At 60.6% G+C, this 20632-nt stretch overlaps 2 protein-coding genes across 6 annotated transcripts in view; both read right to left on the bottom strand.

The window, feature by feature from the left end:
* Positions 1 to 58: 58 nt before the first annotated feature.
* On the bottom strand, positions 59 to 7549 carry CD79B (CD79b molecule). 2 transcript variants are annotated; one of them, XM_082373737.1, is made up of 6 exons: positions 3723 to 7549; positions 3031 to 3084; positions 1708 to 2019; positions 1370 to 1488; positions 1054 to 1095; positions 59 to 932 (listed from the first exon to the last, which is right to left on the bottom strand). In XM_082373737.1, exons 1-6 carry the CDS (start codon positions 3913 to 3915, stop codon positions 834 to 836), a joined length of 819 nt encoding a protein of 272 aa, XP_082229863.1. In that variant the 5' UTR covers positions 3916 to 7549; the 3' UTR covers positions 59 to 833. The 2 variants fall into 2 exon arrangements, with proteins under 2 accessions (XP_082229863.1, XP_082229864.1); XM_082373738.1 differs by having other exon boundaries at positions 3031 to 3081.
* Positions 7550 to 7613: 64 nt separating this feature from the next.
* The window catches only part of SCN4A (sodium voltage-gated channel alpha subunit 4), a 46413-nt gene continuing 33394 nt past the window's right edge, over positions 7614 to 20632 (bottom strand). For all 4 annotated transcript variants that reach the window (XM_082373664.1, XM_082373665.1, XM_082373667.1 and 1 more), the window contains exons 15-25: positions 19115 to 19615; positions 17283 to 17415; positions 16439 to 16593; positions 15785 to 15958; positions 15566 to 15688; positions 14024 to 14302; positions 13681 to 13734; positions 13345 to 13482; positions 12707 to 12811; positions 11795 to 12065; positions 7614 to 10972 (exon numbers count right to left, since the gene is read on the bottom strand). In XM_082373664.1, the coding sequence (XP_082229790.1) occupies positions 9747 to 10972; positions 11795 to 12065; positions 12707 to 12811; positions 13345 to 13482; positions 13681 to 13734; positions 14024 to 14302; positions 15566 to 15688; positions 15785 to 15958; positions 16439 to 16593; positions 17283 to 17415; positions 19115 to 19615 (3159 nt within the window). In that variant the 3' untranslated portion in view covers positions 7614 to 9746. The remainder of the gene's footprint in view (positions 10973 to 11794; positions 12066 to 12706; positions 12812 to 13344; positions 13483 to 13680; positions 13735 to 14023; positions 14303 to 15565; positions 15689 to 15784; positions 15959 to 16438; positions 16594 to 17282; positions 17416 to 19114; positions 19616 to 20632) is intronic.

Below are 20632 nucleotides of genomic sequence, written 5' to 3'. Positions count from 1 at the left end.
CTGCTTGTCGGCTGAAGGGAATGCAGGGTGAGGGTATCCCCTCCGAGAAGAAGGGTCAGTCCATTCAGCCCTTCTCCACTGCTCGGGACCTCACTAGGGTCAGAGAGCAGGGGAAGAACGGGAGACATGACCACAGGTCCCAACTGGGCCTTCAGAGAGAAGCAGTGAGTGAGCCCCGGAGAGGGCTCTGAGCCCCATGGCAGCCATCCCTCCTCACGCCCCATGGCAACCGTCCCTCCTCATACCCCACGGGTCCACGGATGTGCCCAAACAGGAACTCTCATCCACCCCATAACCATAGATGTCACAAGCCTGTGTGTCATTTCTCAAGACACATTGTTTATTCCGTGGGAGAAAGGGCTCAAGGCCAGCAGCCCCCTGGGGTGGGGGAGGGCGGGAGAGAGCAGGAGAGGGTGGGAGAGGGATGAAGCTCTCGGTGGCCCATCTGCAGCCACATGGGGGTGGGCCAGGGCCCCTCCCGGGCTCTACAGGAAGCCGGGCCGTTCTGAGCCCGTTTGCAGGTTCCAGACAAGTTTCTGCCTTCCCTGTCCTGAATAGGGGATGGATCCCCGCATAGCACCCCCAGAAGGCTGGGTCCAGTCTAGCCCCGGAGAACTCCCTGCTCCAAATCACTGCCCTGTGGCCCTTCCGCTCCAGTCCCTTTGGCAAGAGATGGGGACCAAGGGCTGGAGGGGCAGGCGGACCTGGTGGGCCAGCTTTGGAGGCGGACAGGGGGTCCAGGGTAAAGGGGGTGGGCTGGGAGCCGGGCGGCTCTGAAGCAGTCAGTGAGGGCCCAGCGGGCTATGCCCAGGGGCGTGGGGAGGGCCGGCCTCTCACTCCTGGCCTGGGTGTTCGCCCACCGACCACTTCACCTCTCCTGTCCGCAGCGTCACTATGTCCTCGTAAGTGGCTGTCTGGTCAATGTCCAGGCCCTGGAGACACGGAGCGGAGCTCAGGCCTTGGCCACGCACTGACCGTACACAGATGGTGCCTCTGACCGCGCCCCCTGCCCCCCACGGCCCCGGGAGCTGCGGGGTCCACCCCGCTCCTTACCTCATAGGTGTGATCTTCCTCCATCCCGGCCTTGCTGTCATCCTGGCGGGTGAGGGACGGAGAGCAGAGTGTTAGCTTCCCCCACCCCCATCCACTGCCGGCCCAGGCTGGGGAGGGCCGGGGAGATTGGCCCGGGGTGAAGGGTCAGGGGCCAGGGGTCAGGGGTCGGGGGGAGAGGCGCACTCTGCGAGAACAGCTGATGAATAAAGGAGTGACTGAATCGGTAAATCGATGGGCAGGCTCTGGGGCTGGGGAAGTGGAGACCCTGCCCGTGTCCGGCCTGCCCCGTGGCTGCTTCCCCGGCCCCCAGGGTCACCTTGTCCAGCAGCAGGAAGATGGGCACGATGATGAAGAGGATGATGAGGAGGGTCTGGATCATGATGATGCCGTCTTTCAGCGTGTTCCGCCGCTTCAGCTGCGCCAAGGTGCTGAACCCTGGGGGGAGGTGGGGCGGGGGCGGTGAGGCTGGGGCTCCCCCTTTGGGCCTGCGCCCCTCAGGACCTGCTTCTCAGCGGCTCTCCCAGGTGCTCGAGGGCCACAGTCACCGCCACACTGTGGTCCCCCTACTGGTCCGGGCTGGGGTGGGGTGGGTGTGGACGGATCCACGAGCACGCCCGCTCTCCTCCCTGGCTGGGGGGCGGGCCCCGCACGCACCCATGACCCGAAGCTCAGTGCCACAGCTGCGCTCTGTCCTCGGGGACCGCTGGAAGCACTCCTGCTCGCAGAAATAGATGCCGTTGTCCTGAAACTGGATGTCTTGGATGATGAGTGTGGCCTCGGAGTTGTTCTGGGTCTGGAGGATGCGGCCCTTTTCGGGGAGAAATATCTTGGCCTCCGAGTCCGTCTCCTGCTTCCGGAGCCAGCTCACGTTGCCCAGGGCCTCCAGGTGGCACTTGATTTCCACCATGGAGCCCCGTTTCTTGGCCACGAAACGTGGGTGCTGCCAGATCCGGGAACAAATGCTTCCTGCGGGCGCCAAGGCTGGGATTAAAATCTTGCCCCTTGTCTTCTTGACCGTCAGCCCGAACTCAGGCCCTCAGCCGTGGGCCCCTGTCCTGGGCAGCACTGACCCCTGGCTCCGCCCCCTTGTCTGTCCTTGCTTCTCGGGGTGCGGGGCAGACATCAGGCAGAGGTGTGGGAGAGCCAGAGCCACGTGAGAAGCTACAGGCCGAGCTGCCGGACCCCGCCTCTTCCTGATGGCCCACCCTTCCCGCCTGATTTTCCTTTAGAAGGGCCTGGAACCTTCTGATTCCTTTCCATGCCCATTACAGCAGCCCGATGCCCGCCTCACCCCGTGAGGCCAGAAGGCCCATAGCACAGCCTCCGGCCTGGCCTGGTGCTCTCACCTCTCCCTGCCCTGGGCTACCCACACCAGCCCGAAATCCTCAGGGACACCCCACAAATCCTTAGCCTGGCAGTCAAGGCCTCCCACGTCCATCCCCTGGCCGTCACCTCCCTCCCCACTTCTGTGTGGAGCTGCTCCTCTTTTTATTCCTAAGGCTTCTTTCTCAGTTTGCCATGATGTCCCCGCCCACCTGCTCCAAGAAGCCTCCCTCCTGGCTGGTTCCCAGTCAGTGGTCCCCTAGGAACCCCTGCGACCTGTCGGGGCCCCTGAGGTTATGGTCTCCTGCCGGGGCTAAGCCCAACTCCCCAGCCAGGGAGACCGGGTCTGAGTCCTCAGTGGGGTTCCCTCTGGCCCCCACTCCAACCCTGGGTTTGGCGCTGCCCCGGATCGCTGGGACTGGAGCACTTATGTTTAATGATGATGACGGCTGGAGGAGTGGGGATTGGAGGGACTTCAGAGCCAGGTCTTACAGAGGGAGACAGACCCTAAGGAGGCCTGGGGATGGGAGTCCTGGGTGGGGAGACCCAGGGGGCACAAGGGCACAAGGGTGACCATGGGACAGCCCACAGGACAGTGACCGACTTTGGACACAGACATACTTGTCCCCAGAAGGGACGGGGGAAGTTGCTGACCTTTGGGATCCCGGTAGAGCTCCTCTGTTTTGGTCACCAGCACCGGCTCACCTGCTGGGTGGGAGGGAGTGGGCGGGGCCGGTCACTCGGACTTGGCTGCCCCACCCCTGCATTCCCAGACCCACTTCCTCCCCGCCCAGGACATCAGCATCAAGACCCCTCAGCTCTCCCCCAGCCCTGCTCTGGAGAGACTAGAGTGGGGTGGGGTCACCAGAAGATCCGACTCCCAGCCCCCCTTCTGCCCTTGACCTTGAGCGGCGCCTGGATGAGACAGGAGGGAAGTTACAGCCGGAGGGCTCCACTGCCTTCCAGACCAGGACACCACTTCTGGAACGTGCCTGTCCCAGGTCTGCTTGGGGGTAGCTCTCCACTGCCCCCCCCCCCACGCAGTGCCCTCCACGGCCTGGGGGTGAACCACACTCTTCGTTCTCTCTCCTGGGCCCAGCTCTTCTGCCGTCAGAGCCACCAACCCCTCAGGCCCAGCTCAGCCTGACACCCTCCGGGCGGGAGAGGGGCTGGGGCCGCGGAGCCCTGAGCCATCATCATGGCCGATACCCATAGACCCGGTCCCCAGGGCTGTCAGAGGGAGACAGGAGGCAGAAAAGTGTGAGAGGCAAGCAGGAGGAGGAGAGAGCAGGAGACAGAACCAGTGGAGAGAGCGGAACCAGCAGGCCTCTCGGCTCGGGCCGTACCTGAAAGGAGCAACAGCAGAAGCACCAACCAGTTGCTGAGCCCGGGACACAGCGCCGGCCCCGCCATGCTCACCCCGCCGTCTCCTGCCCCAAGCCCGCGACAGCGGAGGCTCCTGGGGGGGAAAACGTGTAACTGCCCAGGCTGCAGCCTGTCTCCTCCCCGCCTCTTCCCCACCAGGCCCCTTCCTGCCATGCAAATTGGGACCCAGGGGAGGCACCGGCTCTCCGGGGACCCTGGGGGAGGGCAGGCTCTTTTGTCAGCTGTGCTGCTAAGGCTCAAGCGTCACCCCAGCTCGGGCACTACAGCGGGGTCCGCGGTGGATGCCCCGGGTGGCGGCAGCCTCTGAGTCCCCACCCCATCCCTGTGCCCTGGGGCCCCCTAGCCTCCCACCGCACACTTGGCTGAATACACATGGGTCCTGTGGATGAATGCGAGCGCGACCTCTCCACCCTGGACCAGCGTACACCCTGTGGGAAGAGGGGCACCCAGGAAGGATGGGGCAGGGGTGCTGGTGGGCAGCTATGGGCCCAGAGCACGGCCTCTTGGCTGGAGTGCAGGTGACCATGTTGGGGGTTGATGGAGATTTGACCCTGGGGAGGAAAGGAACCACAGCGGTTCTTGAGCAAGAACAGGCCAAGAGTGGCAGCCGCTTGGGAGATTTGATCCAGGACCTGGCGAGAGGGCCCCTCCCTCACTTGGTGGGAGAGTTTGCTGGGAGCTGCCAAAGAAGGTGGACTTAGGTGTTGACAGCTTAGAGAAAACCCACCACTCAGCAATCAGGGGACTCTCAGGGCACTGAAGTGTTATCCACAGCTCCAGGGGTCTTGGGCAGAGGACCGGAGGCTAGTATGGGGGAGTCTTCAGGTTCTGAAACAAAAAGGATCTCTGGCTTTATCTCGCCAGTCAGCAGAGTGGTGGATGGAACCATAAGTCTAGGAGCTTGTCTAAGCTCAACTTTGTGCCCCTGCCCCTGGATCAGACACAACCCTCATCCCTTGGGGGCTCGGGGTGGGGGAGGTGCCCTTGTGCAGTGCACAACCTGCACAGCTGCACATGGCAGGCTTGCATCCCTCAGCCCCACAGCTGAGCCCACTCTTGAGTTTTATGTTTTATGGAAGCTTCTTTACTCTCTCTTGGGCCCTCACTCTCTCTCTTCTTCCAACCGCCAGGAGGGGAAGGAAGTTGCAAATCCTGTGTCCTCTGCCTACATATTCTCCTTACCACTCGCCAGTTTTCAAACAGCCTGTGCTGCTGGCAGGTCTGTTTGGGTTCAGGGAGACAGGGACCCGCCTCCTAGGCCAGGGTTGGTGGTGAGGAAGGCAGAGGTCTGGGTGCTGCCCCCTCAGTCCCGAGCATAAGTCTCACCTGGGATGGTTGGGTCCCCCCCCCACCACCAAGGAGTACGGGCCAGGACTGGAGCTGTGGAAAGCAGGGACAGGAGGGGTTAAGGTTCCATCCAAGGAACAGCTCGTTCCTGGCAGTCCCAGATGTTCTTGTTGTTTCCAGATGTTCCAAATGAAAAAAAAAACCACATTTCTCTGAAAAGGTGTCAGATGTTCAGTTCACAGAACAAACAGCCCAGGAATATAAACATCACCTGAGGTCAGCTTGGGGACCATGGGCCCCTGGTGGGGGAGGTTGGAGACTCCCCCAGAGGAATGGGGGAAAATCCAGGGGTCTCTTCCTTTAGCAGAGTACCTCCTGGTGATGGAAGCCTTGGTAAGCTTTGGGGCTAGCGTCCCCCAAAGTTGGGAGGAAGACGGAGAAGGCTTGGGATACACACGTGTGTGTGTGTGCATGTAGCTGCTCACACGGGTGTGCTGCCGGGCTATGTGGTGTGGGGCTGCTCAGGGGCTGGTCCTGCGGCCCAGGGTGACTCTAGGGGGCACGGAGGTTGGGGGCGCAGTAGGTGTCCTCCAAACACACATACATCTGTGTCTCCCGTGGGCAGGGATGCAGATGTGTCCTTTGGACTTCATTCCCATTCATGCCAGGAGGGGGTGGGGGCAATGGGGGCCCCGCCGTCTGCAGGGTTATTTGTCACAGTTGGGGCCGTGCTGTTCCCTCCCCAGTGACAACAGTACTGAGCAATGTCCGGGGCTTGTGACGCCTTTTCCTTCCTGGAACAGGAGGCCTCGTAAGCCCACTCCTGCCTCTGCCCCCGGCTGCCCTGGGCTGTGCACCCCGACATCAGGCAGCCCTCACCCCACCTTTCCAGGAAGGCAGCATCAAAATAAGAGATGGGGGTGTAGGGAGAAGGGACACGGAGCTTGGGGGTTTGGGGAACAAGAGGGCAGGGACCCCCAGTAACCCTGGGAGGGTGGTGGGAGAGGGCAGAACCTCAGTTTGGAAAGAAGGGCTCTGACCTCTGCCCTTCCCCCCAGCCCCCGCCTACTGACTCTACTTGGTTTGTTGTTACCAGGGGAGACCTGCAGGCTCAGAAGGATTCGGGTGTGAATCCTGACCCTGCAGGAAACCAGAAAGCCGCCTCAAGTCACCTGGGGCTTCTCAACGAAGGGTGGTCCTGCCTCAGGCCGAGAGCATTGGGAAATGCTCCAGGGCCAGTGCCAAGGTCAAATGACCAACGGACACCTCTGGCATTCATGGGCCGGGGGCAGTGAAGACCCTGCAGTGGGAGGGGCGGCCTCTCACAAAGCAGAATTTCCTTGTCTCACATGTCAACTGCACCCCTGTTAAGCAACACCCGTTCTTAACCTCTCAGAGACCGAGTTTCCTCATTTGGGTAAAACAGAAATAATTGTAATAATATCTTCTTCGTAGGGCGGTTGTGAACCTTGAAGGGACTCAGGTTCACCCTCAGGCAGGTGGTGCGTAGGACTGATAACTGGGGGAGGGTCTTGATTCTGAAATAGGAACTTCGGTTATCTATGTTCTTCACCCAGGATTTTGCCTTTTTTCTTTGACCACTCAAGGCTCAGGGGAAGGGTGGGTCAGGGCACCCCCAAGCTCTCCAGTCCTTGGGGCCAGACAGGGACCCGGGCAAGGTTTGGAGAACTTTCATGTGAGAAGGAGCCCCTCCTCCACCTCTGGGAGGGAGGTCAGCACCCCGGTGGGGGGCTCAGGGAGCCCTGCGGGGATGTCAGACCCCTCTCCTGCAGGCAAAAACCACACTGTGGGAAGGGGCTCAAGGACATGGCTGAGGGATGTCGGGGTGGCCTGGGGGTTCCCCTCCCCAGCCCCCAAGGGTGCCATGTAACCTCGGGACCCAGGAAAAGGGGATACAGAAATCCTGAAAGGGACTAATACTCACTAGTTTGGAGGAATACAGTCTTGGCTGTCAGAAAACAAAATTAAATCTAAAATTATATTTCACCCACTGGGATTGTGGCCTGAGCTCACTACATAACATTACTCTTTGTCATAGATCCATGGGACCCTGGGGTTCCTGGGGTCAGGGGTCAGAGGCAGTATCCTGGGGGAACTGTACCTCTGGGGAGAGGGAGAGCCACACCGTGTACCCATAGGCACCTTAGGGCCTCTGAGGGGCAGAGAAGTTATGGGGGCTTCTGGAGAGGAGGGGCTGGGGACACGGGTCCCAACACCCATTTCCTGGGTGCTGTCGTGGGCAGGGAGACGCAGTGTGGTGCTGCCTGTTAGGGGCGTGAAGGGAGCGGGGCACGACTCTTGACCTCATCTGGCCTCTTGGACTCCAGCTGTGAGGCTGGAGTCCCAGTCTCCTTCTGGAGGGGGCAGGAGACGGCCAGACGGAGCCAGAGGAGCGAGCTGGGGCCCTCCTTATCCTGCCTTCCCCAATTCCTGGCAGCTCCCCAAGTCTTCCCCACTTGGCTCAATCCCCACCAGCCCTTCTTGCTGCCCTCAGCTCCCGTCGATGTCCGCACGCAGAAGCACAGAAGGAGAAAGCCCACATGTCAGAGGCACTGGGGAGGTTTATTATAAGAACTGTACAAAGGAGCCTGTCTACTGGCCTGGCTTGGGCCTGTTCCCACCCGGACAAGGTGCAATGGGTGTGGGTCTGCAGGGGAGGAGGCTGCGGGCAGGGGGAGGCCTGGACCCCGCTCAGCCACGCTGGCTCTGCAATCTGCACACGGTCCGGTGGAGAGTCCAGTCCAGCAGGGGCTGAGGCTCTTGGGGCCTCACTTGTCAGAGCCCCAACGAGGAGGGAAAGGCTGTGGGGGGAGTGCTGGTCAGAGAGGAGGCTGACCCCTACAGGGTGAACTTCTGAAGAAAGAGCCAGAACTGCTGCAGGAAGAGATGGAAGGAGCGGGGGCCTCATTCCAGAGAGGACCCAGCCGGGGCCGGGAAGCAGGGCTGGGCAGCGGGTGTGAGGAAGAGAAGTGGAGGAAGGCAGAAGAGGGGACTCACGGGGGTGAGAGAGAGGGCTGCCCAGGCAGGGTGGTGAGGAGGCCGGCGAGCGCGGCAGACAGAAAGGAAGGCTCCGGCCTCGGGGTGAGCACACACGCAAACACACGCACACACACACAGGTTGTTTTGGAGGTTTTGCTGCTTCCTGAGTTTTAATCAAACTGTTCACGAGAAACAAGAAGAAAAAGAAGAGGAACTAAGGGCAACGAGGGACTCGATGTGCAAACCTTACCACCTGTGTTCACACTCACATACACACAGCACAGGGACACTCACACAGACAGGCCTACAGAGAAGACACACATACACACACACACACACACACACCAGCCAGACACTGCGGGGCACACTGACACACATGTACACAAATATACCCATACACACATGCATATGCAGGCTCTGACGGACACGGTGGTTCACACACACACACACACACAAACAGAGCTATACACATAGGGATAACGCTGGCACACAGGCACACACACACAGATGAGTAAATCCAGTGACCCCTAAGCCGGCGTCTCACCCTCTCCTCCGAGCTCAGCCTCTGTCTGTTCTCGGGAGCCGGCGGAGGACCGGCACCGCCATGCCCAAGTCAGCGGTGCCAGCAGACCAGGCGGCAGGAAGTTGGAAGGTTGGGTCTGAGCCAGGTGAGCAGTGCCTGCCCCAGTGTGGAAATCTCGAACATGGGCTCAGCTAGAACATTCTTAGGATCACTTTGAGGAGGGGAAAAGGACGAGGAGGGAGGAAGAGATGGGTGTGGTGGAGGATGAGGAGGAGACCTCTGGGGTTGGTGAGGCTGCCAGGAGCCCCAGTGGTGCTGATGCAGGAGGGAGGGAAGGAGGGAGGGAGGGGAATCTTCTTCCTGAGCACCAGGGTCCCCGACACCACCCGAGATCAGGGTGCTCCGGCCAAGAAAGCCCCCAGTGCAGCGATATGCTGGTGGGGTCCAACCTGTGCTACCCATCCGTGCTTTCTAGAAAAAGACGATTCCCAAGTGGAATCCTCCCTTCTGCTCTTCTCCCAGGGGCCAGCCAGGGAGCCAGGGGCCTGGGCAATGGACAAATCCGGAAAGGGTGTCAGGGGTCACACCAGCCCAATAAGTCAGGATCCAGTGGCCCATCAGGTTTGTGGAGCCATTTCTGGACCAGTGATGCTTCCCTTTTCCAGAGAATTCCTAAGCTGGCAGGGTGATGCTGCACCCAGAGTCAGGGGAGGGCTGGCAGGCCCTGGGGTCAGGTGTCTGCTCTCACTGAAGTTAAGACTTCCTTGTCCTGGAGGGAGCTGGGGGGGCCTGAGCTACTTCCTGGGGAGAGGTCAGTGGCCCTTAAGACTCTGGTGGCAGGAGGGCAGCCAATCCTTCCATCACAGGCCGGCTCCTCCCCAAGTGGGGAGCAGAGCTTCTGATGTTCCCACCTCCCCCGGGGCCATGAGGAGGGCAGCAGGGCCCCCGAGGAGGTGAGAGCAACTTGAAGGTAAAATCATGGAGGCAGCAGCCTCGGGCTCAGAGTGGAGACTTCAGGTACAATTCCCGTTTTCCACGGCCTGGGTGACAACCCAGCACGGCCAAATCCTGTCCCCGACAGGGAGCTGGATCAGTCCCAGACGCAAAGCCCTAGCTCCCTCAGTGGCAGGCACCACGGGGGAGCTTTGGGGCTGTGCCACCTCGCTGCCGCCTGCTAGACAAGAGACTCTTTGACCCCTGGGCGCACCGTCTGCCCTGGGGGTGGGGCGGGAGGGAGGGCTGTGTCTGCGGGTCTGACGGACAGGAGCCCCATGGCAGGTCTGGGGTCCCAGGTCGAGCCCCTCCCCTCCCCCTTGCTCTGCACACCACTGTTCCCGTTCTCAGGGTCATACATCTTGCTCATGGTGTCAGCAATCAGCCCCTCCTTCTCAGGGGCTGCGTCCCCGCTGCTGTCCTGACTGTGGCGGTACATGTAGGAAGCCTGCTTCACGGAGCGCTGCAGCAGGTGCCGGCGGTAGGCCCTCTGGATCTTGATGGCGCACACTTCCTCGTGCTTCCTCTTGAGGGTGGTTGTGATGGGCTCGTAGGAGACCTTGGATGGGTTGGCAGCCATGAACTTCTCCTCCATGGTCTCCTTGAGGGAGTCCATCTCCCCAGAGTCTCCCAGGACCTCTTTGGTCAGGGCAAAGAGGATGTCCAGGCAGTGGATCTTGTCCCCTGGCACCATGGGCAGGTCCATTGTGATGAGCTTGATCTTGTTGGGCTTGGCGATCCTCAGCGGCTCCTGCAGGGTGTCCACGAAGTCGGAGAGGCGGCTGTAGTCGATGAACTGCGTGGCGTCGGGGTCAAACTTCTCCCACGACTCGTAGAACATCTCGAAGTCATCCTCCCCGAGAGGCTCACTGCTCTCCTCCGTGGCCACGTTGAAGTTCTCCAGGATGATGGCGATGTACATGTTGACCACGATGAGGAAGGAGATGATGATGTAGCTGCAGAAGAAGCAGATGCCAATGGAGGGGTTGCCGCAGTCACCCCTGATGCTGGTGCCCGGGTTCTCCAGCGTGGGGTCACAGTCGGGGGGCCCGCTGTTGAGGATGGGGTTGAGGAGCCCATCCCAGCCGGCCGACGTGGTGATCTCAAAGAGGCAGATGATGCTGTTGCCGAAGGTCTCAAAGTTAAACATGTCGTCGATGCCCGACTCCTTCTTGACGTAAGCGAAGTTGGACATGCCGAAGATGGAGTAAATGAACATGACCAAGAAGAGGAGGAGGCCGATGTTGAAGAGGGCGGGCAGTGACATCATGAGAGCAAACAGCAGCGTCCTGATGCCCTTGGCCCCTCGGATCAGCCGTAAGACGCGCCCGATCCGCGCCAGGCGGATGACACGGAACAGCGTGGGTGACACGAAGTATTTCTGGATGAGGTCAGAGAGTGCGAGGCCTGCAGGGAGGAAGCGGTGAGGACTGCTGCCCTCAGGGTGGGCGGCTGAGTCGGGGAGCAGGGGGCACGCGCGGCTCAAGGGGGCCCAGCCCGCTGGGCTCTTCCCCAGGAAGGAGCAGGAGAAGCTCACCGCTCAGAGCACAGCCCGAATGGCCTGACCCATTAGGCTCTCCCAGGGGTCTTGGGGCCTGGGCCCCGTCTTTGCCCTGACACAGCTGCATGGAGGTGGGATGTGTCAAAGCGAATGGTGGTAGGCCTATCGCTAAGGCTGTTTGCAGATGCCATGGATGAGAGGGCGGGGGAAGACAGCTCTGGGTGTGCGACTTCAGGCGTGTCACCTAATTGGTTTGTGACTCAGTTTCCTCGTCTGTAAAATGGAGGTGACAACAGTACCAGCCTCAGGACGTTTGTTAGGAACAATCAGTGAGCTAATGCCTGTGAAGTGCAGAGCACAGTGTCAGGCAAATAGTATATGACTGATAAATGATAGCTAGTTACTATCACAATTACACACAGCTCTCCTGTGTGTAAGGATACTGGAACCATCTTCTTATGTTTTTCCCGAAGCACATGGGCACCTGAGTGTGCATCCACTGGACAAGTAAATGTTTCTCAGGCGTAGTCACGCGTGTGAAGGTGACAGGTTGCCTGGGAGCCCGCCGTACGTGCTTTCGCGCATTAAGTGTAGACACCAGGTGCACACGCATGTGTGTATGTGTGTGAGTGTGAGCACGGCAGGTGCATGAGCAGGTGTGTGTGTGGACACGAGGATGGGAGCACCGGGCCTTCCTGAATGACTCAGCCCAGCCTGGCCCTGCTCACCCACAATGGAGAGGATGACAACCACGAAGTCGAAGATGTTCCAGCCGATGGTGAAGTAGTACTGGCGCAGGGCCAGCATCTTGAGCATGCACTCGCCCGTGAAGATGATGATGAAGATCATGTTGACGTTGTAGAGGATGTCCACCTTGAGCTGGCTCTGGTCATCCGTCTCCACCATCATGGTGACCATGTTGAGGCAGATGAGCATCATGATCGTGATGTCGAACGCCTGCTTCGTCACCAAGTCGTACACCATGCCCTGGATCTTGTTCTGTAGCAGGGATGGGAGTGCGGGGATGCACGCGGAGGGGTGTGGGGGGCAGTGGTCAGGGCAGGACGCAGACCGGCAGAAGATGCAGGTGACACGGCAGAAGACATGACAGCATGACAGGGAGGGAGGGAGAGAGAGAGAGAGAGGAGGTGTCAGGTCTTGTGGTGGAGTCGGCCAGGGCAGGGGCGGCGAGACCCATGAGAACAGGCCAATCTGTGGGGTCCGTGGGCATCCTTCCTCACTCTGGGACCCTTCCTCCCGTCAAGGTCCCCCAGCAACCCCTCATCCTTCTCCTGAAGCCATTGCTCACTGGGGGGCTGTCTGGACATCCTCTTCCTCCCCGCTCCAGGGGCCCTTGCCCCAGAGGCCACCAGCTGAAGAGCTGACTGGACCCTGGAGAGCCATGCAGGGCCAGGTGAAGGGTAAACCAATGACCGGAGTTTATCAGGCAGCTGCTGCTTGTGTGTAAAGTGTCTGTACGGTTACAGAGAGGCGCCCCTCTCGGCAGGTGGACCCAGCCTCACGCCACGGACACAGCCTGGTGGGCAGAGCGCAGGCTGCATTTTGCCCCCTGCCCCCGTGGCCCCCTTAGGCAGGAGCCTCATCCAGGCTGCAGGGGGAGGGGCCCGGACGGCTGGTACCTGGGGCCGGGGAATTGGCTTCTGAGGCTTCTTGGAGCCAAGCTTCTTCATGGCGTTATAGTATTTCTTCTGTTCCTCCGTCATGAAGAGGTCTTTCCTTCCAAAGTATAGTGGGATGGGGCCCATAAGGTTGCGGTGGGGAGTGTCCCCCTTCTCACCTTCTCAGGCACCACCCTTAAAGCCACCCACACCCCAGCAGGGGGGCCGGTGGGACCTGCCTGGAGCGGCCAGAGATGGAGGTCGAGGGAGGCAGGGGAAGGGGGACTCAGGGGTCCAGAGAAGGGAGGGGAGGGGACTGGGTGACCGACAGAGGCAAGGGGCCAGCGCAGCCTCACTGCCCGCTTTGGGCCACCTTCCATCAATGTCTCGTTGGGTCCTCAGAATGAGCCGGCATGGCAGGTGGCACGAACCTCATTCTGTACATAAGGAAACCAAGGTTCGAGGTGGCCACATCTCACTTGTCCAAGGTCGTCTGGTGGGATGTGAACCCAGCCTTGCTGAATCATGCCGCCAGCCAGCGAGAGCACAGCAGGTGCAGAGGCAGTGTTTGTGAATGTATGAAGGAAGGAGTGGACGAAGGGAGGGAGGAGGGAGACTGGGGAGGGGAGGGCCCGGGGAAGGTCAGGCTGGATACTTATCTTCTTCTTCTGCTGGTTGAAGTTGTCGATGATGACGCCAATGAAGAGGTTGAGGGTGAAGAAGGAGCCGAAGATGATGAAGATGACGAAATAGAGGTACATGTAGATGTTCACCTCGTACTGGGGCTGTTCCTCCTTCTGCAGGGGCCACAGGATGGGATGGGGTGGGCTGGGGGTACATGCTGCCTGCTCCCTGCTCTCCATCTCACTGTGGGCCCATCCACCCCCAGGCTGTGGGGTCTCGGGGGCTCCTGAGGAGGCAGCATGGGGTGGGGATGGATCTGAGTCCTCTCCCCTGGCTCACTCACCAGCCACATCTCGGGGACCCCCACTCACCTCCCGGGAGTCCACGGCTGCATACATGATGTTCATCCAGCCCTTGAAGGTGGCCTGAGAGAGTGTGGTTGGATGTGAGGGGAGGGGGCCGCCCCCCGCTTCCATCATCCTTGAGTTTCCCTCCCTGCCCCCGCCTGGTCCTCCCCAGTGGCTGCCTGCCCTGAGCTCCCCTGGGGAGGCATCAAATAGAGACCGGAGAGGTATAGACACTACCTCTGGGTCCCACAGCCCTGGAAGCAGGGTGGGCGGCCCCCTAACAAGGAGCGGCAGGGCGCTCAGGTACAATGAGAATGCGGGGGCACCTCCATCCCAGCCTTGGGCAGGGGCAGCGGGTCACACTCACCACCTGCAGGAGGGAGAGGTAGCCCAGACCCACGTTGTCGTAGTTGACCTTGACGTTGAGCCAGCGGACCTGGCCCGTGTGCATCAGGCTCTCGCACTCGGACTTGTTGTTGACCTCAGAGATGTCGAACCTCTCGGAGGTGGTGGTGTTCACGCAGTAGTAGAACTTGCCGGCAAACAGGTTGACGCCCATGATGCTGAAGATGAGCCAGAAGATGAGGCAGACGAGCAGCACATTCATGATGGAGGGGATGGCTCCCAGGAGGGCATTCACCACCACCTGGGGGCCAGGGAGGGGGTCACTTCCAGATCCTCTCCCAGGCAGGTGGGGACACCCAGTCTCCTCTGGGACAGGGTTCCCACCCACAGTAACCAGGGGGCCAGGCAGGGTTGGGCCTTGTTGCTCAGGGAAGGCTTCCTGGAGGAGGGCCCATCTGAGCCAGGCCTGGGGGAGAAGTCTGCTGAGCTTTACTTGGGGGTGGGGGGATGGTAAGCAAGGAGTAGGGGTAGTGGGTTGCCGGCCTGGTGGCTGAAGAGGGCTCTCCGCTTGGCTGGAGCCATCAGCCCAGAGTGCAGGCTGGGCTTCTCTGGAAGCAGCCCGGCCATGGGTCACCGGGCAGGAGACAAACACTCTTTCCTTGGCCCCCATAGGAAACTCAGTCCCCGTGACCTGTTCCCCTGCTCATCTGCTCGCAGGATTAGAGACACAGACCCAGAAAAGAAGCCGAGTCTTTGAAGCAGCAGGACCCTTTGGACTGGACTCTGTGCCCTGCCAGCGGTGGCCACCCAGGCCAACCTCATTATTTCAGGCTGAACTGAATCTGAGAATTATCTGTTTTCAAGGAGAAGCCGTTCCATGACCTCCAGACAAAGTGGGTGGCACAAGCCCAGTGATGCCCAGGGGAGCTCTACTCCTGGCTGGGGCACCAACCAGCTGCCAGGTCACTTCCCCCTGGTGGGGAGGGGTCCCGGCTCCAGGGGTGGGAGGGCCCAGTGCTGGCTGGCTTCTTGCATAACCAGGAGGGAGCCCCCAGGCTGAGTGCACTGCTGACCTGCAACCTGCTGCTTCATGGCAGTTCGTCCCTCCAGCGTGGATCCTAACAGACACCCCCCCTACCCCCGCCCCCTTGCCTGGGGAAGTCCCATTGGTCTTGCCCGAACCCTGTATTTACCTGTCACTTCCGCCCTCAAGGGCCTGAGGGAAGGGTGGGCAGGCTTGGAGTCCTGGGGGGCCCCAGTCTGAGGCTGGGGAGGGACACCTATAAACCCACAGACCTGCCTTCCTTCCTCTCCTCCTGCCTCGGTGCCCTCAGGCCCCTCCTGGGAGCTGCTTCAGCCTCTGCTGCCCCCAGTGGCGGAAGAGATGAGCGAAGGAGGGGGCTGATGGCGGGAATGGGCACTTGGGCTGGTGTGGGAGGATGCCTGGGGACCTCCAGACCTGGACCCCTGGTGGTGGCCGGAGTACAGACACCCCCAGCCCCTTTCCAAGCTGTGGCTGCTCCCCGAGTCCTTAGCCCTACTCAGGGTCCCCCTCGGCACCCACCCTCATGCCCTGGAATCTCGACAGTGCCCTCAGGGGACGCAGAGCCCTGAGCGTCCGCAGGGATTTGATGGGTCCCAGCTCCGAGTAGCCCAGCCAGTTGGCCACCAGGCTGATGATGGAGACCTGTAATGGGAGGGGAGGGTGGTCAGGGAGTGCAGGGCCTCAGCCGCAAGGACCGCCTGGGATCTGGCGGCGGGGCCGGGGGTGGGGCAGACTCACATCCACGATGAGGAAGTCGAGCCAGCACCAGGCGCTGGTAAAGTACACCTTGAAGCCATAGGCCACCCACTTGAGCAGCATCTCCATGATGAAGATGTAGGTGAAGACCCTGTCGGCGTATTCCAGGATGGTCCGGATGACTCGCCGCTGCTCGATGTGGATGTCCTCGAAGGCCTGGGGGCACCAGCAGGGCGGGGTGGTCAGGGCCCGGAGGAGGCCGGGGCGGCAGCCACGCCCCTACCTGCCTGAAGCTGCCGGTTCCCAGGGGTCTGGCACCTGGGGCCAGGCGGGGGCAGACTCCCCGTGCCCAGCACGCGGGTGAGCCAGTGGGTTCCCTGTGGGGAGAAGCTCCTCAGCTCCCCTTTCCCAGGCCTCATAACAGTAACCCTCACTGGTCTGTCGGGGGGTTCACCTTGACACATCCTGCCCTCCCAACCCCCAGTTCCCAAGGCCTTCCCCACCTGATCCCCGGTTGGGACCTGTCAGCTAAGGATGCACACGGATTCAGAGCCCATCTGTCTCTTTAAGAAAATTAACACAGTCTACAACACATCCTGGAAGCACTGGTAAGTTCTTTAGGATTCTCTGGGCTCGGGGCTGCCCAGGCCTGGCCCCTGCCTCTGCCCAGTGCCCGGTCCCCAGGGCAGCGCCTACCAAGGCTCCACTGCTGAGTAGGATCATGAAGACAATGAAGGTCTCAAACCAGTTGTGCTCAACGATCTTGAAGCAGGCCCTGCGGAGGGTCCACCACGTCTTCCCTCGGCCCCGGGAGACGTCCACGTAGAGGCAGGGAAAGCGCTGCACACAGGCTGGGGAGGGAGGGCGGCGGGGGCACCGGTCATGGGCCTGGGGGCCACCTTAGGAGGCACAGTCCCGCCACCTTCCCGGGATCCGCCCCCCCCCCCCCACACACAACCGCATGCAGAGGCCTTCCAGAGCACAGGGGTGCAGGCAGCCGGCACAGGTTCTAGAGCCGTCGGCTGTCGCCATCCTCCCCCACCTCGCCCAGGCAGCCTTCCCTCTGCCACAGCCCAGGCCCTCCAGGCAAAAATGTTCCTGAAGGGCAAGGCAGGCCTCTCTCTGGCAGACGAAGCCGAGGAGGAGGACAGTCTTAGAGCGGCCGCTGCTGAGCGCCTGCCTCGTGCAGTGCCGGCCGCACTCAGGGCTCTGCGGCGATTCTGCACGGCAGCCCTCGGGCTGATGCTTCTGTCGCCCGCCGCCCACGCTGCAGGGATCAGAGGCTCGGGGGCTGGGGGCATCCGCAGCTCTGACACCCCTTCCCGGCATTCTATTCTCCGGGTGCCGCAGGGCAGGGCAGGAGAGCATCAGAGGAAGAAGGCCCTGCCTGCTTTTGGTGATGCGTGTGTCCCCGAGATGTCCCCGAGGGGGCAACGGGCTGGGGCTGGGGCTGTTGCCGGCCTCGGGTCCCTTACGGGGCCTGCCGGGCTGGGGGAGGCACCCAGGCGAGGTGGGGTCACACACGCGGGCTGGGCCTCACCCTCGGTGAAGCACTCCTCAGGCTGCTCCCCCTCAGGGCTCTCCTCGGCCTGGTCGTCGGGGTCCTCCTCGGGGGGCTTGTAGTCGGCAGTGCTGCAGACGGAGGAGTTCCCGTCGAGGGGCTGCAGCGGCTTCTGCAGAGGCCACAGGGTCACGTGACCCCGGGCCCTCCCACAAGGTGGGGCGGGGGAGGTCAAGATGGGAGGCCAGAAGGGAGAAGGGAAAGAGAGGGTGGAGCAGACTCATTCATTCATTCATTCAGCCCTGGATTATGCAGCCAGCACTGGGGCCTATGCAGAAGAGCCACAGGCCTTGGTCCTGCCCTTGGAGTGGGACAGGGATGAGGCCTGGGGAAGGAAGGGGGTCAGGATGGAGCAAAGTCCGAGCCTTCCTATCCTCAGGGTCCGTTTGGCTGAGGAATCCAGAAAGGATGGAAACTTTTCTGCAGCCAAAGCTCCAGCCTGGGGCCAAGGGAACCTAACGAAAGTGGGTCGGGTGGGGCGGCTGGTGCTCCAGCCTGGCCAGGCCTCTCCCACCTCCTCCCGGTGCTGCATCTAGGCCGGCCTCCTGCCCCCAGCCTGCACTCCTCATGGGGCCCCCTTCACGGCTGGGGGTGAGGCCCCTGAAGAGGAAGATGGAGAGGGTAGCCTGGAGGGGCAGGGGGCGGCTGTCAGAACAGTGGCCAGAAAACCAGGGAGGGCCTTGTGCCCAGTCGACAGAAAGGGAAACCGAGGCACTGGGCGTTAGGTTGGGCACGGCACCCATTGAGCCACTTGCCCTGCCCATGCACCCCAACTCCCACAGCCCCCCGGGAGCCGTACTTGTTTCCCCGTGAGAGTCCCCAGAGCCTTGGCTCCGGCTGCTGTCCAGCCCTCCTCCACCCGCACTCCTCATACCGAAGTTAGTGCCACATTTCCCTGGGTATTTATAGCTTGGCAGGCGCTCGGCTCCCTGGTAAGTCAGTGTGCCACGTATTTGGGGGGAACAAGGAGTCAAGAGCTTTCAGGGCAAAGTTTATTCAGGTTCTGGTGCCAGCGGGGCCCTCGCCGATAGGGTGGGGATGGACAGGGAGCCCCGCCCTAGCTTATGTGCTACTCCTTCCCCTGCCGGAGCTGGAGGGTGGGCACGGGGGCTCAGCCTGAGCTTCTGGGGGTGACCACCAGGGCCTCCCCCACCCTCGCAGGGGAGGGGAACCTCAACCCAGCAGCAGGCCCCCTGCATGGAGGAGAGCGCAGGTAGCGGCTCCAGCTCCCAGCTCTCTGTTCCCCTTGAACCCAACCCTACTGGACCCCTGACCCCTCTCCTCAGAGTCCCCAGCCCAGACCTGGCACTTTGGCCCACACTCGGAGGTTGGGACCAGCCCTCCAGGTGGGGTCTAAACAGAAACAGATAATAATGGCAAGGACTTGGCAGGAGCTTCAAACCCAGAGGGGGGTTAAGAGAGGCTTCTTGGATTCCAGCCCTGGAGCTAGGGTGCCTCAGGTGAGAACATGCTGTCTCAGAGCGCCACCTGCTGGGGAGAGGGCACCCAGGTGGAGTTGTGGGGCAGGGGTGAAGGGAGAGGCCTAGAGTATTAGGACAGGCAGGGCATGCCAAAATAATTGTATTAATAGTAATAACAGTCACCGTTCACAGAGAGCTGACTGTGCTTTGCACACAGCATCTCATCTAATGCTCACGGTAATACCACAGGGTGGGTACCATTACCCCATTTTATAGATGGAGAAACTGAGGCTTGGAGAGGATTTGTGCCATGTTCAAGGTCACACAAAAATGTAGAGTCATGTCTGTCTGACTCCCGACCCCTTGATCCAGGCTCTGCGACAGGCTCACCTTGCCATCCTCAGGCTCCGAGAAGGTGTCTGTTTCCTCCTCTGTGGGCATCTCCAGGTCAGACTCCTCGGAGGCGATGGGCACGTGGATGGTCAGGTAGGGGTTGTTGATGAAGTTGAGGTGGTCCAGCTCAATGCTGCGGGGAGGGCCGTCAGCCAGGCCCATGTGGTTCAGGATATGATTGTCCTTCTTGAGGTCCTTGTTTTCATCCTCCTCGGGCGGTAGCTCCTTCTTCTCGTCTTCAGAGACACTTTCCCCAGCCTCGCCGGCCTCGCCGGCCTCGCCAGCCTCCCCAATCTCCCCGAGGCTGAGCATGATAACCTTGGGGCTCAGGATCTTGCCATGCAGCAGCCCCACGAGGAAGGCTTTGGCGAAGCCGACGCCCCACTTGATGCGCGCGACGGCGATCTGCAGGTTGTTCATCTCGCCATCCTCGTCCGAGGCCGCCAGGCTGTCGGCGCTGAAGGAGCTGAGCAGCAGGGCCAAGAAGAGGTTCAGGACCTGGGAAACAGGGGGTGGGGGGAGCCTGAGCTCAGCCTCTAGGCCCCTGAGGGTGCCACCTTCAGCCAGCACGAGGAGCCTCAGGTCTCCAGATCAGACCCACCTCATGGTGGGCTGTTAAGAGGACGTCACCTAACGGAACCCTCACAACTGCTTGTGAAGGTGAGGAGTGCTACTGTCACGCCCACTTTACAGATAGGGAAACTGAGTCTTACGCACATGATAGGACTCTGCTGACCAAGGCAGAGGCAGGGTTAGGGGAGGCCCACTGGGTGACAGGGACTCTTTCTATGACTCTGTCCTCCACCTCCACTGCCAGGGGATGTGGAACAAAAAACAGGACTCATATCTCCAAGCTTCCAGGACTTATTGGGAGCCTGAATCTTTTGAGCCTTCTTCTCTTGTCTGGTAAATGGGACTTTTAATAGACCCTGTGCTCCCGATACCCAGATGCATGTCCCCTGTTGCTGTAGAAGGGGCATCTCATCTACCACTGTTCACTCCCTTTTCTTCCTTTGGGGTTCCCTGCTCCACCAGGTTCTCTTCTCTTAGCCCCACTGAAAGGGACTTAAGAGGCTACTGGTCTACCCCCATCAACTTTATTTTCCAGTGGACAGACATTTACTGAGCCCCTCCCACTGTGTGTAGAAGCAAGTGGCCTCAGTTTGCCCTCAGCCTGGAGACAGACATTTGATCAGAAAAATACAATGCAGTGGGTATGCACAAAGCAGACTGGGGTGCACAGGTTTTGAAACCACGCTGCTTGCCTTTGAACCCCAGTTTACTAGGCGAGTGTCCTGAGGCAAGTCCTATCACTGCTCCGTGCCTCAGTTTCCTCATCTGTACAATGGCGATGATTCCAATACCTACCTCCTCACGTTGTTGTGAGGATTAAAAGGTCAGTACAAGTAGAGCACACAGTAGGCACTCAAAACTTGTTGGCTGTTGTGTGTGTGAGAATAGAAGACTCTACAAGGTACAGGGAGGAGTGTGATTAACTCTGAGGCCAGCTCAGCA

The sequence above is a fragment of the Balaenoptera borealis genome, assembly GCF_965194805.1.
Source record: "Balaenoptera borealis genome assembly, chromosome: 20".
In the NCBI taxonomy this organism is placed as follows: Eukaryota; Metazoa; Chordata; class Mammalia; order Artiodactyla; family Balaenopteridae; genus Balaenoptera; species Balaenoptera borealis.
The sequence above is the reverse complement of the archived record's forward strand: the minus strand, read 5'-3'. Positions and strand labels throughout refer to the sequence as shown.

Bases quoted from the DNA above. Each gene is read 5' to 3' on its own strand.
- CD79B (XM_082373737.1), bottom strand. From the start codon at position 3,915: ATGGCAGGAAGGGGCCTGGTGGGGAAGAGGCGGGGAGGAGACAGGCTG. The intron at 1,489-1,707 runs GTGCGTGCGGGG...ACCTCCCCCCAG, and splicing joins CACTGAGCTTCGGGTCATGG to GGTTCAGCACCTTGGCGCAG. The intron at 933-1,053 runs GTAAGGAGCGGG...CCGTGTCTCCAG, and splicing joins AGGAAGATCACACCTATGAG to GGCCTGGACATTGACCAGAC.